The 24091-nt window shown below is 39.6% G+C and overlaps 4 protein-coding genes and 2 non-coding genes across 9 annotated transcripts in view; 3 read left to right on the forward strand and 3 right to left on the reverse strand.

Moving 5' to 3' along the window:
• Nucleotides 1-2751, reverse strand: part of LOC131985382 (exostosin-1c) — an 89310-nt gene extending 86559 nt beyond the window's left edge. Inside the window, exon 1 of one of the 2 annotated variants that reach the window (XM_059350452.1) lies at nt 2665-2751. The gene's annotated coding sequence lies outside the window, so the exon portion shown is untranslated. Of the gene's footprint in view, nt 1-1570; nt 1871-2664 lie in introns of those variants that run through there. The other variant, XM_059350451.1, reaches the window with a different exon arrangement.
• A 2515-nt stretch (nt 2752-5266) lies between these two features.
• On the forward strand, nt 5267-8536 carry LOC131985096 (probable thiopurine S-methyltransferase). 3 transcript variants are annotated; one of them, XM_059350133.1, is made up of 9 exons: nt 5267-5563; nt 6535-6657; nt 6978-7070; nt 7158-7290; nt 7418-7470; nt 7569-7643; nt 7774-7859; nt 8032-8076; nt 8277-8536. In XM_059350133.1, exons 1-9 carry the CDS (start codon nt 5502-5504, stop codon nt 8393-8395), a joined length of 789 nt encoding a protein of 262 aa, XP_059206116.1. In that variant the 5' UTR covers nt 5267-5501; the 3' UTR covers nt 8396-8536. The 3 variants fall into 3 exon arrangements, with proteins under 3 accessions (XP_059206116.1, XP_059206115.1, XP_059206117.1); XM_059350132.1 differs by having other exon boundaries at nt 5268-5563; nt 6532-6657; XM_059350134.1 differs by having other exon boundaries at nt 5272-5447; nt 6532-6657.
• Nucleotides 8537-9830: 1294 nt separating this feature from the next.
• Nucleotides 9831-17989, forward strand: LOC131985298 (protein phosphatase 1 regulatory subunit 36). The gene is given in 9 exon segments (XM_059350343.1): nt 9831-9867; nt 9962-9999; nt 10049-10157; nt 11155-11227; nt 13509-13550; nt 14176-14406; nt 16705-16817; nt 16820-16904; nt 17597-17989. Coding segments are annotated over 9 exon segments (831 nt in total). The 3' UTR covers nt 17700-17989.
• Nucleotides 12177-12287, reverse strand: trnal-caa (transfer RNA leucine (anticodon CAA)). Its single transcript has 2 exons — nt 12250-12287; nt 12177-12222 (listed from the first exon to the last, which is right to left on the reverse strand). It is a non-coding gene; the product is annotated as a tRNA-Leu (tRNA).
• Nucleotides 12919-13029, reverse strand: trnal-caa (transfer RNA leucine (anticodon CAA)). Its single transcript has 2 exons — nt 12992-13029; nt 12919-12964 (listed from the first exon to the last, which is right to left on the reverse strand). It is a non-coding gene; the product is annotated as a tRNA-Leu (tRNA).
• Nucleotides 17990-22252: 4263 nt separating the features above from the next.
• Nucleotides 22253-24091, forward strand: part of sdc2 (syndecan 2) — a 55423-nt gene continuing 53584 nt past the window's right edge. Inside the window, exon 1 of the mRNA XM_059349514.1 lies at nt 22253-22711. Within this exon, the coding sequence (XP_059205497.1) occupies nt 22652-22711 (60 nt within the window). The 5' untranslated portion in view covers nt 22253-22651. The remainder of the gene's footprint in view (nt 22712-24091) is intronic.

A 24091-nucleotide genomic window follows, 5' to 3' on the forward strand; every position in this document is an offset into this window, starting at 1 on the left:
CAATCTGACCTTGACAACATGGGGATGATGTATGATCTGACCCTGGGATAAGGAGGAAGGGGGCATATTCCAGTTTCAGGTTCAATTAGTAGAGTGTCCCTGACATCTGAGATTAAAGCAGGACTTTTATGCAGAATATGGCTTGAAAAGATTAAGGATTTTGTGAGGAAAATAAATTGATTTCAAAGCTTTTCCTCTCTTTGATCACATTATGTATCACACTAATTGTATAAACACTATGCTATACACTTTAATGTGATTATTACATCTTTTTGCAGAGTAAAAAGTGCATGCAAATACATGATCACAATGCACAGTGACCCATCTGGGTTAATAGCTTTTAAAGGCTGCACGCTGACATTCCCAACTCCTTTAATGAATGCCTTAATTATGGAAATGCCCACCACATCTGGAATATGAATATCGTCTGTATTGGCCAATGCTTCGACAAGGCAAGATTTGTGCTTCTCTTAATCACCAGGGAGGATATTAAAGAAGCATCATGAATGCAAAATCCCATTAAGGCGAGGGGGTTGCCATTACAATAAAGTCATTTCATAAATCAGATGAAACCCATGTACAGCTTGCCATCACAATCCAGCCTCCAGAGAGCCTTTTTTGCGCATCCATGATAATGACAGCACTTTATTTGGGATCACTGAAGTTGGCTTGTTTTTTTCCATCAAAACAAAAAACTAGAGAGTTATAATTAATTGCTGCAGTGAACTCTTGCAGCCTTGTTTGTTTCTTTGGGATTCATTAATACATGGAGCACTTAGTAGGATGTGAAGGCAGGTAATGTTTGGCTCTTTCCTGAGCTAGTAGCTAATATATCTTGAATGCAATGGAGGCATCTAAGACAAACAGAAGCAAGAACAAAGCGTTCTTTATTTGGATTGCAATAAAACAATGCAGCCCTGTGGTGCGTTTCTTTTTAATGTGAAACACAGGTGCTATTCCGGTGTTTGAAAATAGCTTTAATGTTAATGGAAATTCCCTACAGCTCTTAAGAAACAATTAGTTAATATTTTCAGGCTTGTAAATAGTTCTGTAGCACTGCCTGATTAAGGACTTTAAGGGAAAGTCATATTTTATGATATTCACTCTGTTCCCAAGATGCCTTATAGGTCTGTGTTCTGATCATACATTTCTCAGTCAGCTACATATGATGATGCAAAATATATTAAGACTTCACATGCAGTCTACTTTAAGTGATTCTGATGTTATCTTGTCCTCAGAAACAGTATGACAGCTGAACAAGCGGCAACATTATTTAATATTCTTGGATGTGGCAGAGTAATGTGCAACCCACAGCCCATCTGAGCAGTGGGAGTAGATCATCTGCCAAAAGATCTCAACGTGTGCTGAAGATTTTTCCAAGAGCTCAGAGAGTTGATGCAAGGCTTAGAAAAGGACCGAGATAATGCACAATTATCTACAACAGCATTACAATTACAGTCATCATTTAGGTCCATGAATGCACCAGTCAAACTGTGACCAAGCTACTGCTGCCTGTTTGATCGCTACTTAGCCTACCGTGCACTCCCACTATGCCGCCCATTGAGCCTACCTGTCACAGGATGATACGGTTGCAGGTGGCGGCAGCAGGTTCTGGTTCAGACTCTCCAGTCCCCCCTGAAGCGGGAGCACTACAGTTGCGCACTGAACTGTTGAGCGTCCTGCTCTAGCGGCTCTACAGCTCGATGACAGCAGCTGTAGAGGCTCGAAACACCAACTTCTGCTAACGGGGCGACTCCGCTCTCTATTTACGAGCCTTACAATATGATTAAGTTACCAGGCTGACAAAGCGCAAACATACGCACCGTCCGGGCGCGTCTATAAACATAATGAGGCGGAGTGTCCCGCCGCCCCCTTGTGCCTGTTCCCAGATCTCCCTATCGCTGATATGTCGGGTTCTCCGTTTTTATCCAGCATGCACCTCTCTCATTCACAGTGGACCGCACATCATCACTCCCCTCTGCTCCAACAGCCACCTGGATTTACTGAAACAGACTGTGTTTGTCAAATAGGCTAAAGGCTGCTAGTCTCGTGATAATCCAGCGAAGAATTAAAGTGCTACTGTTGCACTTACGGTGAGTTCAGGTTATAGTGACCTTCTGGCATCTCTACACAATCCCTTCAGTGCAACAAAAGGTCATCTAGTTTAGCCTCATTGCATGATCGTGAGTGCTGCTTCTTACACTTGTGATCCCAATCTCAACATCTGAGCAGCGTGAGTGACAAAGGTGCGCTGCTGAGCGCCGTGCAAACAATACACCAGGAGCTGATAGCAGTTAAGGGTGCCTTAAGGTGAATAAACGCAGAACAGAAACATATTCACAATTTTACAATCGCACTCTGTGCCTTTATCATATCTCAGGAGACAATGAAGCGTTTCCTTGTATTTCAGGAGCATGAGCTTGCAATGGTGATTGATGCCTTTAGACCAGAGAATAAGAGCCATAAGAGGAAAATTAGGAATACTCTAAATACAGAAATTTATCTATAATCTATAGATTATAATACAATAAGTAGACACGTCGATCCATCCATTATTACGCAGATGCATCCCCACTGAACACAGCATCTAAACATAGACAGCAGAAATCACCAGTACGATCCCCGCTGCGCTCAGACTTCTCCCGACAGAGAGCTCGCCCTTACCGGGTGGCGAACCAGGCTCTTCCCCTCTCTGGTAATTTTCCTTTTCACACCACGGCCGGGCATTTGCGAATCAATTCAGCGTGCAAGCGCAGGTCTCCCCCATCGGGATATGAATGATGAATGTGCGTGTTAAATTGTCCATTTTTCCATATCCACAACAGTCCACACACGGCCCGCCCCCAGGCGGCAGTGATTGGTTCTGAGGCTCCTCGACGTCTTCTGCGCACCGTAAAGAAAAACACACACATCTGGACGCGACCCCGCGCAACTGGAGCGCTTTGGAAACACCGTATTACGCACAAGAATTGAAACGGCATGGAGGGGCGTCACATTTCTCAAGGCCCACTTAAATGTAACCTGTTCACGGTGGCCGGAGATTGCAATCTGGTCACCTTTGCGGAAACTAAGGTTTCAAATACATCAGTGTAAACACTGGGCCACTATTCTGATGATTATCTTGAATGAGGAATACCAGTGTGGGAGGATTTTGTTGTTTCAGGAGCTAGTTATAAGAGACAAGATCACTCAAAATTAAATCATGATAAAGTAGCCTAATAGGCTTCATTATTTTTGACACAAGGGTATGGAGAGGCCCATAGAGACAATTTGGTGTAAAAAAAACAAAAAAAACAATGGAAAATTGTTTAGATGACACTACAAGCCGCAGTATTTCGTATGTGTACTTTATGTGTTGTGTTGATGTAGCGAGTGCCTTCCATGTGCTAATTATCAACGTCTTTGCACGTTTAAAAGAAGTACTAAATGATGAAATCACAGGAAATAGAGCTGAGAGTGACAGGTCTCCGTGTAGCCAGTGGAATTGGTGTTCTAAAAATAAGGTAAAGTATTAAAGAAACTCATTTCGTCAGGTAGGATATATCTATCAGATTGGCCTCTAAAACGTAGTAAAAAGTAGAGTAGCTCATTCCGTTAGGCAGGAAGGATTTCTGAGACTCTTGCGCCACCCAGTGGTCGGATAAAGTCACAACTCTTCCTTTTCATTCCCTCTGATTTCACATAGAATATCTTATCTCTGAATCCCTCTCCTGGCTCCAGCACAGCACTGAACCGAATCAAGTGTGGAGACAAGTAGTGGCTGGGCAAGCGAGACTAATCACAGAGCAACAGCGCAGCGTCTCTCCCAGGATTAGTGACAGCTGTCACAGTCTGCATGTGGTTTCAGCATGCTCTCACAGAGGAGAGAAAAGTAGAAAAAGAATGAAGAGTGAAAAACGAACCAAAATGCAATAACTGTTAAAAATATCTAGATAATTGCATTAAACTGACAATTAAAATAAGGGTTATGAACAATATTTTGAGCAGCAGTAGTAGTAGAATAAATATTGTTTTGTTTTGTTTTCATATTAGGCCTATTATTAAAGATTTTAATAAGATTTCCACATAAAGTGTTCTCATTTAGGAAGCTGGAACCAATAAATGTTTGGCATTTTTGCCTGGAAAAAAGGTTAATGGTTGATTATCAAATCAATACTTTTTGTCTAATTCACTCATCAATTAGTCTGTTAATTGTTTTGGCTTCAAATTACAGCACTACACTATCCTGTACAAAGATACCATTCCCCATGATATGAAACCCACCATGTTAAGGAAGACCATGAGGAGTAGCTGAAAGCTCCGAAAGAAATATATCAAGGTCAGTGGACCTTGATTAAGGCAATAAGTAATTGAAAGAAAGTACATATTCAGTAGCAGAACACTATTCTCTTTATTGATGATCAGTATGGTCACACATAATACTCGTCAGGCTCGGGAACAAGCATTTCGTCACATTGTTAAAATAATCGCCTAAGTCATTTTTTGTCAGAATTGTTTATTTTGCCTAAATCATCTCCTCATGACGCCGGCCACCTATGGTAAATCGCCTACATCCTCAGTTGATCAGATCGTGTGACTTTACCCCTTTAAGATAATGGCCTATGTCAAGTGTGTGACTTAAGCGGATTCATTATGCCTAAGTCAAAATAATGTGACTTAGGCAATTTTTTGAACATGCCTTTGTGACTTAAGCAAGATATGGTAACACTTTATTTTGAAGGTGTCTACATAAGAGGGACATGAGCGTGTCATAAACATGACATGGGATGTGTCATGAACATTAATGACACTTTGAAGTAACATTAATGCTCATGATACTTGTCATGTCATGTTTCTGACAGGCTTGTGTGACTCTTATGTAGACACCTTCAAAATAACCATATCCAACCATATCTTGCTTAAGTCACAAAGGCATGTTTTAAAAAAAATTGCCAAAGTCATTTATTTCTCTAAAGTTACATAATTTACACACAGTGTTATTACTATGCCAATAGTCATCCTTTGTTACATCCTTTTGAGTGAAATGATCAATAAATGTCATATGTTACACTTTTGGTGAAGTTTTTTGTGCTTCCTGCAAAACTTTACTTTAACGGGGTGACGATTTAAAAATGAGGCGATTTTGTAAAGTGGGATGCAGGTATCTCCCATATTTCTCATGCACCTGAATGCAGCACCAGGCTCCTCCCAAACCAGAAGTAAACCGGGTGATATTTGGATGTTTTAATCCGCGAGTTTCGTCTGTAAGGCAATGCTTTCTGCAGAGTCTGGCCACTTTCGGAACTAGAGTTGTCAAACCAACCAGCAGCAGTGAGGCGGAAGGGTTGCCTAACAGACTGTACGTACACTGAAATAAACACGCACTGATTGTTACCAAACGGGCTGCATGATCAACGCTATCGCCGCTGAGTTGCTCAACAAATATTAGCTCTCTTCATTCAGAAAAGGTACACTCTTGGTCAGAATCTTATTTATACAGTTTATGCTCTGATGTGACAAACATGTTGTATTCAGGGTTTATTTTAAAGGTGCTATGGTTGGTTTTATGCCAGGCTGCTGTAAGGTAAGCGTGGATTAGCGTGATATTGTTATGTATTACAAATATAATTAATTGCTCCTCATAATCTTACGGCTTCTTTCGCTCATCATAGTGTGGTAGTGAAATCTAATTTATCTACATTGGAAAATACTTCTCTTGTTATACAAGCTCTTTGGTAATTTCCCCCTGACGTCACAGTTGCTTTACTCACATGACTACAAGAACTATTTCAACATGAATTTAAAGAGTAAATGAAATCCATTACACTAATTGACACTAAACAAAGCACTACATCCTGAGATGTATACGAGAGGTTTTTCAAAGAATTATGTATTTACACTCTGTTCGCTTTTCCCCCCTTTTATTTATATTCTCTACTTTTTTAAGTTAACTGGCATTACTAATTATAACCTTGATTTACTGTGATTTATTTATTATTTACTTATTTCTCATGATACATATATATTGGAGCACCTGTCTGCTGTTCTATATACAATTGTTTGTATGTGCAACCTTTTTCAATAAAGTTCTTTAAATGAAAAAAAAAAAACCTAGAAATATTTCAACAGGCTGGGGACTAATTATTCCCATAGACTGTATGATTATTCCTCATACTTCATTATGCTGGCTAAAATCTGTCCACTTTTGCAATGTGTTTGCACATTAGAGGGCATAGATTACTCTGTGAATGTGTACATGACCTTTAACCTCAGCCCTCTCTGCTCTGTCAACAGCTGATTCTTCCGTAATTATCTACCAGTAGAGTTAAATGCCCTTGGGTCAATGAGAATCCTGGTTTTGTCGCTTGTTAAGCTTGTTCCCCCCCACCCCCGTCACTGCTTTCATACATGCATTCAGCAGCAGCAGCTGTTTCTTGTGTGTTTATGTGCAGGAACGTGTGAACCATGTGTACTCACCCCTATGTCCAGCCACATATATGAATCCTGTTCTCTCCATTCTTTGCTGTCTCTCTGCTCCGTGTTATCCAACAGTAGTCGGGGTCAGGCAAACATAACCAGCATGCTGGCACCGCAGGCGGACCGGGTCATGGCACTTGGAGAATGGGAGGAACGCTGGCAGGAGGACAGAATTGGTTTCCATCAGTCTTCTGTTCACAAGTAAAGGCTCCACTTTTATCTGTCTCCTTGGTGGAATAAGGGAAAAAGCAATAGTCCTGTGTGCTTTCGCTGGAATAAATGAACTGTACATGCACATTACCAATTACAGTGTGTCATTGCATAAAAATGTTAGAAAACGCCTTGTTAACAGGCACAGAATACTTGGCTAATTCAGTCCAAACATCAACATCTCATTCAGGGATTGCATGTTTTTCACAAGGTTAAGAAGTTTAAATTGTGTGACAACATATAACTCTAACACATAAATATGCATACGCAGGAGTGACTGGTGCTTTGCTGTTGTGTTTTTTATCCGATAGGATGCTGGAGAACAACATTGATAAAGTTCTTGCTGGACGGACAGGAGTTAGATTCTTCTTCCCTCTCTGTGGAAAAGCTGTAGATATGAAGTGGTATAATATTTAATTTCGATCAAATTTAATGCATGCATTTTCAAACTTCAACAAGCTCCTAAATTCCTTCTGTCGTGTGAACACCAGGCTAGCAGACATGGGCCACTCAGTGGTCGGGGTGGAGATATCTGAAAAGGCTATAAAACAGTTCTTTGAGGAGAACAACATGACGTACAGCGAGGAGCCTGTCCCTGCCATACCTGGAGCAAAGGTTTACAAGGTAAGGGCTCAATTTAGCCAGCAGTAATGTAAAGTATCTCTTGTACTAGGTCTAGTGCAAGGAACCCACATGAAGGAACAGTAGCTGCTTGTTGTATATCCTGAGATAGTGATTCTTTGTTCCACAGAGCTCAGAGAGAAATATCTCCCTGTATCAATGTGACTTGTTCAACTTCTCCAGGTTAGTAAACTATACATGTCTTGCTTTTTAAATCTCTTGTATAGATATTGAATAACTTGCAGAGGTAAATGTCAACACAAATTATTTTTATTTCACAGTTCAATTGATGGTGATTTCGGGGCAATTTGGGACAGAGGATCTCTAGTGGCCATCAACCCAAGAGACAGAGAAAAGTATGATGTTTTATGATATCCCCCCTTTTTAAGACTTTAAAGTGTTAAAACCTCATCACTCTATGATAAATTCAAACCAATTGAAAGTATTGTAATGTATAATTGAAATCATACTCTCACAATTCCACAGGTATGCTACTCTCATCATTTCTCTGATGGCCAAGGACTGCAGATACCTTTTGGACACTTTGTTGTACAATCCTGAACTATATCAAGGTAACTGTCTGGATTGTGTCTAAAACATTGGGCCCTGATGCACATCCCTGGTTAAAAAACTAAGGAAAATCTTTTATTTTTATTTTTTATTTTAAGATGTATGCAAGGGATCAGTGTGTTTGTATGAGTTTTGGTGAAAAATAAGATAATTGTGGCTGTGTTTTTCTTTCAGGTCCTCCCTTTTTGGTGCCCGACGACCAAGTAAACAGCCTGTTTGGTGAGTGTTGTTGAGCTGCTTTCACACCACCACGTGGCAACCTCTCTGATAACTACTTAGGGTACATGACCACAGTTCAACAAATGGTTGCTTACAGTGTAAGGCGGTGTGAAAGGTCCTAAAGAATTATCCTGGCTGAGTACCTGTACCTATTAAGGCTGAGATTACTTTGTGGCTTTTAATGATGCATTTCTTTTCAGGGAACAGCTGTGATATAGAACAGCTGCAGTCGCTGGACGCCCTGACAGAAAGACATCGAGGATGGGGGCTGGACTACCTGACTGAGAACATACACCTCATCACTCCAAAGAGCATTTAAAATCTAACTTTCAGGTTTTTATAGAGAGCTTATAAAGCAGATCCTGTCCATTTTCTATTGCAAACATGCAGTTTTTTTAAGGCTTAGACATCTTTTAAATACTGCTACATTCCTGGAGGAAATGAAGGTGCATAGAAATACATGAAATCTCAAGAAAATTGCTACATATGTTTGAATGCCTGACAAAGTAAAACTTATTTTTTAAACAAGATGTTCTCTGCCTTATTTAAACCAGATGTTGTGTAATTAAGGAGTTCTCTGTGAACCCAAATTTAAGATGATGGTTGTTAAATGGTATTTAAAAGCATCACATAATAATATGTCAGGGGGCTCAATATTGTTACAAGTTCACATACTACAGGTGTTTTTGCTGCAATTTTAACTTAATTAAATATCTAAAATATCCCAGTGTTCATTAGTACCTTTGGTGGCCAACGTTAAGTGCGCGGCCAGCATTTAATAGTGGGGTCATTTTTTATCTATTTCAACCTCACTGAGACCAATCTACGGAGGAGGATTGGAGCCAGGTAGGAGAAAAAAATAAGGATAATTTTTTTCCCCCCATTATGTAGTTCGAGGAAAAAAAAGTCCAAATGACGAGAATAAAGTCAACTTTCTGTGTGTCAGTAAAGGTGTAAAGATATTCACAGATTTGTCGTTCCCGTGTCAGTAAGCCATCAGAGGAACATTGTTTTCAGAGAAACAGCTATCTGAACAGTCAGGTACACTGCAAGCTACAGCCTGATTTTCATCAATGTCATAAAATATATACAATATTTAAGGCTAAAATCCCCCTACCAAAGTCACAGCCACCTTCTCCCAAGAATAAAAGGAAGTATCTTTGCTACCACTGTCACAGTTGCAGATAAGAACACTGATAAAGGAACTAAGGAAAAGAAAAATTGGCCTGCTGTAAATAGTTGGTTGTTCCGTCGAGGTGAACATGATTTGAAGATGTGTCTACAGTTGGGGAAAAAAGACACATAATGAGAAATTTGCTTTCCTAAAAGAAAATGGAGAATGTTTTGGCTGTTTGTATAAAGGACACATCAGCAAAGATCACAGGAAGCGTCTGAGCTGTAATATATGCAACTTAAAGCATCCCAGAATTCTACATATTCACCAAGGTAAGAAGGAAACAAAGGAAGAAAGAAAACAGCTGAAGGTCGTGCTGTGGCCTCTTTGCAGACAAGTGGTCTTACTGGGGCCAGTGAAGATAATTGCAAACTCTCAATAGTGCCTGTTCAAGCCAAGAAGGGAAATGCAATAGTGTACACGAAGATATTTCTTGACCCAGGTAGCACTGCATCCTTTTGTACAGAGAGGCGAATGTACACTCCTGAACAAAATCTTAAGACCGGGGGAAAATTATTTTATTATTATAAAATATGCGAAAAGTATTCGCATAAGCTAAGCTAAAGTTTTGTTCACAAATATGGCGAAATATACCAAAGAGCCGAGAAACGTCAGTTGCCACATTGAAACGGGCGAACTTCGAAGTTTTCTGTGTGACAAAAACCAAACGTCCAACACCGTTACAAGGTTTACCAGACGGTGACAGACTAGCGCCTCCAGGACGCTGGGTGTGGAGTGATGAAAGTCAGGTGAGGACAAATGACTAGATAGCATATTACACTTGCTGATACTCACCAGAGATCTTTTTTTTTTTTTTTGTAAATTAGCGCTAGTCCAACAGAGGAGGGTGTTTTGAGAAAAAGGCAAACCAGTGTTAATTAAAACAAACTTCAACAGCACTCAAAGTGTTAGAACTGACCAACAAACAACTTTAAAAAGTCCTCAAATATAACTTAAATATAAATATATAATATAGCCTATATCAGGGATGGGCAACTTAAATTATGGAGGGGGCCACAATTTTTCATCGACACTACCATAGGGCCACATATAGGACTGTGCACTTAACCAGATATGATGAAACTGCAATTTTAAATATGTTTACAGTGCAGTAACAACATATTTCATGCTCAAATGCAAGTTTAACAGTATAAATAGGAATACAAAAGGTTTGAAGCAAATAAAAAATAACCACTTACTGTGATTTCTTTTTTTTTTCAGTGCAAGAACTGCACACCAACATTAATTGCAAGAAATAATTTTGTGCATTTTTACACTGAGCTTTTATGATTTCATGCTCAAATGCATGTAGTTGTGCTGAGGGCCACCTCAAGTGAGGGTGCGGGCCGTATGCGGCCCCCAGGCCTCCAGTTGTCCATCCCTGGCTTATATAATATAAATATAAATTAACACCAGCATGACATTAATGTAGCACTGCCCATGTCACCATGTCACTTTGTTTTTTATACTGTGTATATCCTTTACTTACATATACATGTATTTTTTTATTTTTTTATTGTTACATGCAACAATCTATTTTTCCACTAATGTGCAGTATTTGTGCAATGCAAAATTATCCTCTAGAAAAACCCTATGTGCAATTAATTATAGCAGCAATAGCAGCTATATAAGTTTTTATCTGTTTGTGCATATGATGCATGTATATTTATGGAATTTTCATTTCCATATCATAATCAACCTTTCTGGCAGCAGACATTTGGAATTTACCAATGTTAACGATGGCTTAGTTCCATCTAGTGTCCCAGTAAGGTTTTCAAGTAAGCCAGCCAGCATGCACAATGCCTGGGCCTCTCTTAAGTGAAATGCATCCACTATTCATGTTATTAATTAAATACACCTGTGCTTTTTCTACTGTGTCAATGACCGATTCTACTGTTTCTCCAGGTTGGCTGAGATTTGCACATTGAACAGTAGAGGGTGCCAAAGCATTGGAAAGACTCTGAGCCCTGCTCATCCGCTTGTTTACAGGGCGAAAATATTCACTTAAAGTGATGTTAGATACAGACAACTGCAATCACAATCAAAATGTAACTAAGGTTTTTTGATTGTCATGGTAAAATGAAGAAAAAATGCAACAAAGTTAATCATTTGTATTTTAGTCCAACTCAAGGGGGGTGAAATCTGAGTTTAACCCTTGTCAGGAGTGGGATTTGAAGAAGAAGAAGAAGAGTACTTTATTAATCCCACAATGGGGAAATTCAACCTCTGCATTTAACCCATCCTTATTTTACACACATGTGAACACACCATGCAAGGAGCAGTGGGCAGCACATTACTGCGCCCGGGGAGCTGTGTGTGTGTGTGTGTGTGGGGGGGGGGGGGGTTAGGTGCCTTGCTCAAGGGCACTTCAGTCCTAGACCTGTCAGTACCGGGATTCGAACCAGCGACTCTCCAGTTACAAGCCCGATTCCTAACCTCTAGGCCACGGAGGTGAACCCACACCTCCCTTTAGACACCAGAAATCCCTTTGTTCAGGAAGGTGTCAACTCTTGAGTCTGGCGCCTTAGACCAAGTACATGTCTCATGTAACCATAATCAGTCTAGAACAACCAATTTTGAACTGATGACCAAAGATTTCAGATTTCAGCATGTTTACCATTGTTTGGGAACAGCCCAAAATTGTATACTATACTTGCAATACTGATAACATCCACCTCAGCAGTACTTACTAGTAGACATTACCCCTGCTAAATATCGGCATGTTTGCATGGTCAACGTGATCATGTTAGCATGTTGCTTGTAACACTGCCCAACAGTGCTGCTGGCATGGCTGTAGACTCTTGGTCTTGTTTTAAAGACATGTTAGATTCATAGACAACTACACTCACAATCATGTTGAATCTAAAGTTAATGATTGTGATAACATTGATGTCTATATTTCAATCCAACTATGAGGAAAAGCTTATGTCAGGAGTGGGATTTGAACCCACGCCTCCATTTGGAGACCAGAAGTCCCTTTGCTCAGGAAGGAGTCAACCCTTGAGTCTGGCGCCTTAGACCACTCGGCCATCCTGACAAGCATACATCTAATTTTACCCTAGTCAGTCTAGAACCACATATTTGAACGGATGACCAAAGATTTCAGATTCTTTAGCCATTGCCTGTCAAGGAATAGCCCAAAATTGTGAAGTTTGATCAATCAATCAATCAAACTTTATTTATATAGCGCTTTTCATACATATAAATGCAACTCAAAGTGCTTGATGTCAGTTAAAATGAAAAAAAAGCTGATAAGATTGAAGTTTCTATTTCACTCCCACTGTGAGGGATTAAATTTAAGGAAAAGCTTATGTCAGGAGTCTAATTTAACCATAGTCAGACAAGAACCACGAATTTTGAACAATGACCAAATATTTTAGCATGTTTCTTTCACCACTGTTTGTCGGGGAACAGCCCAAAATTGTATACTATACTTGCAATACTGATAACATCCACCAGCAGTACTTACTGGTATTCATTAGACCTGCTAAACATCAGCATGTTAGCATTGTTCTCGTAGCACTGTCCCACAGTGCTGCTAGCATGGCTGCAGACTCTTGGTCTTGTTTTTAAAGACATGTAAGATTCATATATAACTACACTCACAATCATGTTGAATATAAAGCTTTTGACTGTGATAAGATTGACCAACTATGAGAAAAGGCTTATGTCAGGAGTGGGATTTGAACCCACGCCTCCATTTGGAGACCAGAAGTCCCTTTGCTCAGGAAGGAGTCAACCCTTGAGTCTGGCGCCTTAGACCACTCGGCCATCCTGACAGGTATGGATAGAGAACTATACAGAGTCTCAAATCACCAGTTAGGACAGTAAGCGAAAGAGGGACCTTAACTTTCAATATAGCACTCTCTAGGACTGGATTTCACTTTTTGAATAGAACTGAATGAACTGAACTCCAAACAAGTCTCATACCAGCTTCTGTCACTCGTTTTGGAGCTTTATTTACTGATGCAACTCTTATAATTTATTGTGTGTCTTGATATATTTGATCAAGTGTGGGCATGGTTTCTTGTATAGTGGTTGTGCAGTTTAGTCTCAGGTCAGACTTTAAGAGTTGTTTAAGTCTTTAAAAAGTTTTGCTCTCAGTACAGTCCCATAAAGTACTGTCAAGATACAGCTATCTGTGAGAAATATAGTGATGCAACCAACAGATTCCTAACCTCACTGCCATAGTTGTAAGAATCAAAGTCAGTCAATCACAGTTTGCATCAACACACCAAGCTCTTTTATGTTTTTCCAGGAGCTGGAGGTCATCAAACACCAGAGAATGGCTGCTGCATGCGGTAGGTGCAATAAGAAGTGTGAAATGTACAAATCAGCTTAGAACACTCAAATGAATACACTAACCAATTCCCTCTTTTTTTTTTTTTTTTTTAAACTTGATAAATTTGCCTAGTAACTGACCTGAACATTCCTTCCACTGCAAACCCAGCATGTTGAAACATCTGAGACTGTATTGCCTCATCTGCACAGAAAAAAATGAAGCCTTCAGCCGGTCAGAGTGAAGGCCAGTACACCATCTGTGAATACAGAAGGCAGTGAGCAGAACAGAACGACATTGAGTGCGGGTTATGCCTGGTGGCCTTAATGAATTAGTTAGTGGGAGGAGATGTTGACTCAACACAGGTGCTTTGCTTTGACAGGCTCTCCCCAGTATTTAGCCAGGTGGGTGGACAGGGAGAGAAATATCACACTAACAGCAGAGGCTTATTGACCACTCTGTATATGACATTTTTTTGGAAGGAAGTACCTTTTTTAAAAGCACAGACAAATAAGTGGCCGTAAGAAAGAAAGTAAGTCTAATATTCATTCAGAACCAAATGGATGAATGTCTAACTACTGAAATGAAAAAAGAATACACTTTTCACTCTTTTCTCCCCCTTTTTCCCCCTCACCCTCTTTTTCTACTGCTTGTACAAATTCTTCTGTTACGTGGCATGGGTGACGTTTAGTAGGAAGGGCCTGAGGGACATCCAAGAGGAGGTGGTGTGCCTTTTATACTCTGACACCTTCAACACGGCAGTGAGGAACAGCACTGATGGGAACTCAGGCATGACCTTTACCACTGTTGATGGTTCAGTGAAGTCTGGAGAAGCTGGCCCCAAGCAGACAGGACATAATAACACATTCAGACACAGGTACAGTGAAGTGAAGAAAAGGTTGGGTCGAAGTTGTCACTGAGCATGTATTTTTAGAGTAGAAGATTTTTTGATTGGCTAAAAGTAACTCATATAGCATAAAGCATTTTCCCCTCTTCAGTTACTACCTATTTCATTAATATTTAGGTTCATATGTCTGTGAACTTCTCCTATGCATTTTTCACTGCACATGAGGAGATTCTCCCCACACAGGGCCAGTTCCAGAGGGTATACTACAATATGTAATGGCCATCTGGACTTAGCATTGTTTTGACAGGTACATTGATCCCTAAAACAAACACGACAATATAATGACATGACAATATAACCTAAAAAAGATAATAATGTGCAATTGGACACAAAGAAGAACACATAAACAAAATAAAATCCCCCCAGTAACCCAAATAAATAGATTGACAGTAAAGTTTTAGTAGTGGTCAAACATTGGAGGCAGACACATTTTCTTCATCTTTTGTGAATATTTTCTTTCCCTCTCATTTACTTCCATTAAACACATAATTCAGGGTTCGTACTGGTGCTTGAAATCCTTGAAAATGCTTGAATTTAAATGTTGTATTTTCAAGGTTTAAAAAGTGCTTGGATTATGGATAAAGTGCTTGTAAATGCTTGAAATTCTTACTGTATTTCTCTTGTAATCTGACTATAGCCATCTATAGACTATAGATAATCGCATGGTCAATGCAAAAAATAATGAGTAACCTAGTTGTTTTTTTTAGTTTATCTGCTTACGATAGCTGCCTGCTGCTGCTGAAAAACGTTGGTATCGAGAGCTGTAAAGTTAAAGCCTAAAAATCACAATAACAAGCCAAACTGGAAGGGCACTCAGGGAGCGAAGATGTCTACCAAGGCCATGCACTTTCACATAATGGTAACAATAGTAAAAATATAAAATATAATTGGTATGTCTGCCGTATCATAGGATATTCACTCAAAATTGTTATGGATTCTTCCAGACAAAGAAACCAATGAAAACAGAACCAGGTGAAAGTTACAGTAACTGAGCTATAAATATCCATAGAGATCAGGGTAACTGCAGATAATCCTTCTCTGTGGGTGTTCATCGCTACAAGTGACAACTTATAAAAGTAGAGATGTGATCCATTGTTATTAAATAAATATTGATTAAAGACTCTTTAACTAATTATCTGTTTAACCATCAATATGTTCCACCAGTCTGACCCCGATTCGACATTTTATTGAGTAAATAACTTAATAGCTCTGACAGTGAAGTTGTCTTAGTTGATGGATGTCATGTCAGACCTCTAACTGGAATATGACGATTCATGTTGACAGATTCATAGCTCTGTCCAAGAGGAGGAACTGTCTGACAGACTGTTTTATTTTGCTTTTTTGTGTCTGACACAAGATTGGCAGTTGTGTAAGCTGCCAGACGCCCTGTGCTCTTTCCTGCTGTCAGGTTGAGACCAAACAATCAAAAGCTAGGTTGGAAACCCGCTCTCCTCCTGAGAGGGGACGTACACAACATGATTTGGAGTAGCATCAGCGCGGCTTCCAGCTGTCTTGCAGACACTGAAAAGATGATAAAAAAATCCATTATACGCTATATTTTTTGTATTTGTTCCGGAATAGCTCCTGGATATTGAGAGTTGGGTTGCAATAGCAGTATTCCTGATTAATTATTTCTGGATATTTGTTTAATTTTTCACATTATGTACTATACAGTCATGGAAAAAAATATTAAACCATTGTTTTCTTCAGTTTCTTGTTCATTTTCATGCCTGGTACAACTAACGGTACATTTGTTTGGACAAATATAATGATAACAACAAAAATAGCTCATAAGAGTTTAATTTAAAAGCTGATATCTAGACATTTTCCAATAACCAAAATCATTATCAGCTCTTAAATTAAATGTTATGAGCTATTTTTGTTGTTATCATTGTATGTATGTCCAAACAAATGTACCTTTAGTTGTACCAGGCATTAAAATGAACAAGAAACTGGTCTTTTAATTTTTTCCACAACTGTAGGTATCTATGACATTAGGCAATATATGGGGAATGTGTCCTTTTCCAGGGACTTATACAGCTGCAGTCTATGAGTGAATTAACTATTATGAAGACAGATCTTTAGTATTTTATTTGGTTTTATTTAAGGTGTAAACAATGTACAGTAAAGGTGCATTATTTTATACCACCAGTTGAGTAAGTAAGATCCATGCATGGACATTTTTGCACTCTGTTTCTTCCAGTTTTCACATTTGTATGTTTCCCTAGGGTGTCTATATACAATAAATTCATTACTTTTTTCCCCCAGAACATCCCAAAGGCGTCCGTCCCTCAACGGTATCATTTATCAACAATCCCTCCTGATGGTGTCTCTGCTGCCCTCGCCCAAAGAACGGTCAGCCCATCTGTTCCTCAGCAGCCGGGCAGGAGGCAGAGCCTGCTGCAGGCCGAGCACTGTGACACCAAGGCCCTGACGGAGAAGCTCAACCAGCAGCTGGCCAGTGTCAGGTCTTGTAAAACATCACAGAATATGTCACATGTAACACTCAGGAGGGTGTGATTTGTTCTGATTTATATGATGTATTAATACCCAAAATTAAGGTGACTGCAATGTGTACAAACAGTCAAGGACATACAGTGACCATAAACACACGACTGAAAACTAACTTGTTAGCAAATAGTCTTCACTGATTCTGATGGAAGTGAAGTGGTTAGCACTCTTGCCTCACAACAAGAGGGTTGCCGGTTCGACTCCAGCCTTCAGCTCATCTGTGTGGAGTTTGCATGTTCTCCCCGTGTCAGCGTGGGTTCTCTCCGGATACTCTGACTTCGTCCCGAAGACATGCACTTAGGTTTCATTGGTGACTCTAAATTGCTCTTAGGTTTGCATGAGAGTGTGATTGATTGTGATTGTCTGTCTGTCTCTATGTGTCAGCCCTGTCCAGGGTGTTCACCGCCTATCGCCCAATGTCAGCTGGGATCGGCTCCAGCCTCCTGCGACCTGAGTGCGGATAAGCGGTTAAGATAATGAATGAATGATTCATTCAACAAGCACAGTGCCAGATAACCAGATATTTAATCACCTGTAAGAGTAGAGAGATTCATATACTAATACCTGCTTATCTAATGTATGTTTTTGTGCCAAGATAGGATGGTAAAATTACTTTGGTTTTCTTCCTCTCTCTTCTTTCTTTCTCCAGCTTTGGGATTCTTGTTAAGACACTGAGACAGTCCAACCGTAGCACCCTGATACCCTATGGAGAACTGAAAAACAGCCGAGATGAGGATGACCACCATGAATGAGGGAGTGATGTTAATAACAGCAGTAAGAATAATCTTGGAATCGACATTCGAGGTAGCAGGTCATCCTACATGGGACCCAAGTGGACAGGCCTTGCCAGATATGGCAGCACCACCCACACAAACACTAGAAAGTCTGCAGCTACTGTGGATTCAGTGACCCCAGATACTGAATGATGTGTACGTGTGAAAGTGTCAGAATGTTTTGAGTGTGTAGTTTCATTGGCATAACACAAACACAAACTCTTCCAAATTCCTCAGCACAGCTCACAGGGTCAAAGCCAGAGAGAGGCTGGTAGGAGCTGAGATTTCTTTCTGCTTTGCTCATGTGTGGCACATTTTCAGAAGCACCTCTTTGGACTGTCATCACACACACACACACATACACACACACACACACACACACACACACACACCACATTTGCTTCTGAATTTAAATGAGTCTCTTATTTGCCAGCTGGTGGTGCTGTTGAATAAAATATAATGAAATCAATAACAACTTTGAAGGTCTGCACTTTCTATCGTCTGAAATATATTCAATTCACATATGAAAATGAAGGCAGTCTGGCACATTGCATTCATAATGCACTTTATATAATATTAATTTGGGAAATCAAATTATCCAGTCGTCACACATAGTTTATTTGTCAGCCCGATCAGTGTTCACCTTTTTTATTTAGATCACTTTGAGCTCACTGGAGGCTTCCCACTAAGTCCTTCTGTGTCCTTGTGCTGCTTCACAACAGCCTGACAGTAACATGACACATACACACACACTCTCTTACACACCACTCTCTGGCCAGGCTTGGTAGCAGAAGGGGCTTTGCCTTCGCCCTAATTGGCTACGTAATCTGGGACACCAGGAGTAGAGTTAAGCCCTGCGTGGAGGAGGAGGAGGAGGAGGCCTGGGAATTTTGTGCATTATGGTGGGGGATGGGTCACAAGATATGTTCTCATTTTTAAGTTTCTTTCTGAGGGGTTTCTACTATCACTTAGTTTTTCTGCTCTTGTTTGTTTCTAATGAGGTAATGGAGGGTGAACACTTTAATGAGGACAAAGAGAATCATTCAGATCAAATGGGACTGGTTATGTTCTCCCCTCTCCACTTGCTGTCTCGTCCCCTAATGGCTACTTTCACTTTGCCTTGCATATTAGTTAACAGGTCATTTTCTTTGGCCTCACCGGCCTGTTGCACTGGCTTGGAGCAGAGACATGCACCTGTAATAGATCTAAATTACAGCAATCTTAACTACTGCCTTAAAGAAATAGTTCATAGTTTTGTGAAATATGCTCATTACTTTTTTCCTTGCTGAGAATTAGATAATAAAACCGATGCCTGTTTGTGCAGTAAATTTGTAGCTGCAGCTGGTTATCTTAGTTCAGCAAAAAGACTAGAACAGCTACCCTAGCTTTGTCCAGTGGTAGCAAAATCAGCATACACTGTAAAAAAAACAACAACTGTTGTTTTTACGGTAAAAAAACGCAGCTGTGGTTGCCAGAACTTTACTTTACAACTTTTTCTTATATTACAGTAAAAGGATATTAGCACTGTTGATTTCATGTTTAAGATTGCCATTTTATTCCATTTTATAGAGTAGAGAAAAAAAAGGTTTTTCCATCAAAAGAAACGCTGTTCTGCCATATAATTGACAAGAAAATACGTTATAAATGCTGCATAAATGAAAGATATTACCATTAAATATTACAGTATATTTGTTAGAGATATGGTGTTTAATACATTTAACAGTGAGAAAATGTATTTTTTATACAAAAAATAAATGCAAAAATTAAAGTGATTGCTTGTATATTTATTACAGTATAATTTTTGTTACACACATGTTGCCAGAGTATTTTACAGTGGAGTAATGTATTTTTCAAAATAAAGATGCTGTTTTGGCTGATATATACATTTACGGTGTTTCATTGTTACTGAAACTGAATTAACCCATTTATCATTTTACGGTCTTTTACTGTCATGGTTTAGCAGTTTTTCACCGTAAAATCTACAGACATTGTTTACAGCGTACCAGCACTCTTACAGCTCAGCAATCTTCACATTATATCTCATATCTGTGATACGTACAGAAGCCTAACTGTATAATCAAAGATTTGCAGTTTTACTGGCAGCTTTGTTTCAAACATGTTGGCCAGAACCACTTGCAATTAAAACTAAATTCCTGGTTAGTGTGAAGAGAAAGTCCCGCACACAATCCCTCATAAATCAGTGAACTGCTTTCAGACTTTAGTTTTTGTACCAACAGAAAAATAACAAGATAAAACTTGTATAGTGAGCCTAAGTGCTGCTAGTAAGTGGATTTTGTTACCAATGGACAGCCAGGCTAACTGTCTCCCCTTGTTTTCAGTCTTTATGCTAAGCTAAGCTAACCACTTAACTAAAGTAACAGCTACTTATCTACCTAATAAATGTGAGTGTGATGTTTATCTTCTTATCTAACTCTCAACAGGAAAGTGAATATTTCCCAGAATGTTGAACCAAGTTATCCGTCAAAAAGAAAATGCATTACTTTTTTTGCAGGATTTAATTCTAGTAAACTCTTCAAAGACCTGATGGCATCACATGATTTTGTCCCTGAAACTTGAATGCTGGGTTTCAAAACATCAGAGCAAAGTAATGAAATCTGTGAGTGTCATCATACATTGATTGCAGTCTCTTTTCGCTGTGAAAATCAACTCAACAAAGGATGAGTGCCATTTAAGAAGCTACAATTATTTTGGTTTTAAATTAATGTTTTAGTAAAAGTGAAATCTCCACGTACAGCTGCACTGTGGTGAATCATAGCATACGTAATATTCCCTTTACTTATATTTTGTTCTTTCTTTTTCCAGCAGTGGCACTAATTACTAATTCTGCTGTGACTCACATCTTTCCATCTGAGTGTTAAAGGTTAATGAGTAAAAGGATGTTATATCATGTGGTTGAACTCAGCAGTTGGGTTGAGGATAAGCAAGAAGTATATTCACATTTCAGCCAAACATATAAGATTTTGGGATAGGACCAGCAATGAACACTTACCTCTTTACCACAGCCTGTGTTACATACATCTATAGCTCTGTGGCCTTCCCCTCTATTTGGGGTACATGCCCTTGTTTCTGCAGCACTAACTTGAAATATGTGTGGCTTAGATGGTGCCTTAGGAATTTAGTTTGGCAGTACTTGTGATCAGGGGAGTTGTAGGGTTCACTGTGCACAAAGGGCAGACTGTTATCGGGTGGGATTAGTGGTTTTCAAAAGGGTAGAAGAAAATGCTGTTTTCCACTTGTCCAAATGGATTTTTTTTGCAAATTTTACTGCGAGGTGGAAGATTGTGCTGGCAAGTTTGCCGTCAGCAGACCACTTGAGGGGGTTGCTACTTAGGAAAATCACACCTTATTTTAAGATAAATTGAATAATTACAAAATTACCTCTCAAATCATGCTTTAGTTGCATGTTTTAAAGGTTAACAGGAAATTTAACTCCTGACAAATTCTTCTTTGGAAGTGCAACAAGCAACAGCGAGACAGCTAACTGCAATGTAGGAATATCAAGTCTGCTAATGGTTTTATAGAACCAATTAATGGCCTAATCATGCACTAATAAAAACTTTTACATCTAGCCTCTGATAAGATGCAAACCCTTTTACTGTTAAGGGTTAGCCTCAGGTAAATATTTAACTGAAGGTTAAAACTTGCAAATCATGGTAAAACCAGGTGTAGTGGAGGGTATATGCAGGTATATAAGGTATACATGACTCACTTTCTGGCTGTTTAGAATATATTAAACTACCAATCTACATAGTAATACAGCCACGACATCAACTACCATGACACTGGTTGGTAAAACTAATCCTGTATGCACATACACAGGTATGATTTACAGTTACAAAATTATATTTTTTTTACAAGAAAATAAAAACAAATTTAAAGTAAGACTACAGGTACTTAACTCTATTTCAAGCAGACTTTATGGATGGTAATATTCTGTAAATTATGGGGGGAATTATTCATTTACACCAGCAGGGGGAGACTTTGCCCATAAATGGCTGAACTCAGTGGGACTGGAGGGGGGGCTTCTTATTCATAAAACTGATGTAACTCTTTTTACTCTTCAACTCCATCTCTGTTGTGTAATGTATTTCTTTGTGCAAATATAAAGACTGGTGCACTGATTTTTTGATATGCCTCGATACAGCAGCAATGGAGGGCTAATCAGATGTGTTCATGATACCCTGGCTGCATAATAAACACCAGACTTGATTGTAATTTAGTGCAGTGACTGAGAGAAATCGCGGAATCCTCATTAGGGTGCAATTAATGATCGTTATCTAGACGTGGAGATAAATGGCTCAATTAGTCTGTTATCCGACCTCCCCTGCAGAAAAAAATACATTAATTAATTGTAATTTTCTATAAGAACTTGCAGCACGTCAATAAAACAGCATAATTGGTTCGTTGTGATTGCTGTGTAGTTATCGGCCTCCTATTTGGGCCACTTTGTCGCAAGTTCTCGCGGTGACATGGCCGAAAAGAGCGCACGCACTCAGCGGAGAGAGAGCGTCAGTCGTGCTGCTTAACGCTTTGTCCTCGTTATTTCAAGTGAGCGCTGAGGGAGAGAGGAGAGCGAGCTAGGTGTCTCGTGCGGATTTTTCACTGACACAAGGCGCGCGGAGGACTTTGTAATTAAACCGTGCTCATTTGTATATACTTGAGTCCCATTTAAAACAGTAAAAGAAAAGAAGTGCCTGGTGAGAGAGTGAGAGAGAGAGAGAAGAGGGGGGGAGGAATAACCAAAACGCAACACGTATCCGGTGGGATCCCACTCCTGAGAGAGACAAGCGGCAGGAGTTTGGAGCGAAGGGTGCAAGGAAAGCGAGAGGAGAGAAGAAGACGAAGAAGAAGAAGAAGAAGAGGGGGAAATTTGCTCCTAGCAACGCGGTTTGAATTATTAAAGAGGAATAATGAGGAACGTTTGGATAATTTTGACCCTCGGGCTGACCGTCTTCCTCTCCGGGGAAAGGGTAAGTTTTTTGAGAACTTAAAACGAGGGGGATAGCTGTGGGGGGAGAAAGGCAACTTGTGTCCACGTACGGACCACTCGCTGCTTTTTCTGTGTGTGTAAATCTTCGTAGCATTTTCTTTTAAACATGTGTTTTTTCCTCCACTGCTACAATATGATGGAATACATGGCGAATAAACAACGTTTAAGTCGTAGTTTGCTGAGAAGTCCGGTTGTTTGTGCATTGAATCAATGCGTATGACAACTCAGCAGAGAAGCCTCTTGCTACCACTTTGCATAGAAAATCTTTAAATTAAATCATAATAAGTACTAAAATACACATGACGAGCTCAAATACAGCCGTTAGAGGTCAATGTGCTTCTCTCACCGCTTGCCTGTAGCAGCTTCAGTTTTGAAAAAAAAAAATTAACATGGTGCAACACTTTAAAGGGACCCATGGTGATAAAGTTTATTCAATAAGCTTGTATTTGTTCCTTTAAAGTCCATTTCTGAGCTATGAAGTAATCCTATAACCACTAAAGGCATTTTAGAGGGAGCTTTATAAAACAGGGAGTTCTATGACATCTGAAATGAAGGGTATGACTAAAGAACACACAGAGGCTTTATGTGAGCCTTATGGCAGTGATTTGCTGTTATCTCGATTCCTATGACAGCTGTGGACTGAAATAGATTCATTATTGAGTAAATGTCATCATTACTGGATCCATGCAGCTTACTGGACACAGAAGTTTCTCTCCTTTGGTGGCAAGCATTGAATGGTTTTGACATCTTAATTAATAGCACCCACCTGAGCAATTTCCTAACTTTTATTCCCAATTTTCTTCCCCCCCTTTGTACTATCAGGCGAGTTTTGTTCCCTTGATCCAGTTTCAGGTTCAAGTCAGAGTCGTGCCTCCCTACTGAGTGTGCATCACCCTGCAAATTGGCCCGGCTGTTGGAATGACAGATTTTGGCACTTTCATGTGCAGCCCCTGTCATTATTGTCCCCTCCTGTTGTTTCTCTGTGGGTTGTGACTTGTCGCTTGGCGCAGTGCCTCCTCCTCTGTTAGAGCCACTGATAAGCTGATTCAGACACTGTTGTTTTAATGACTCACTGTTTTTGCACGAGGTCACCCTCCGAGTACATTTTTTAAATGTTTTCTATGATCTTTGTTTGCACTGAGGAGTGTGTCTCTGTACACAACAATTAAGGTTCTTTATTAACACAATCATGTGTATGCAATCGAGCAATATACCATAAAACTGGAAGAGTACTGTACTCACCATGGTAGCACTTATTGCAATAATGCATTGCAATACAATGCATGTTTAGGTTTTTCTAGTCACATAGAATGTCATCTCCCACTGTGCTTTTTTTTTTGCAAAATATGAGGTAATCTAT

This window comes from Centropristis striata, chromosome 14 (genome assembly GCF_030273125.1).
Source record: "Centropristis striata isolate RG_2023a ecotype Rhode Island chromosome 14, C.striata_1.0, whole genome shotgun sequence".
NCBI classification, from domain to species: domain Eukaryota; kingdom Metazoa; phylum Chordata; class Actinopteri; order Perciformes; family Serranidae; genus Centropristis; species Centropristis striata.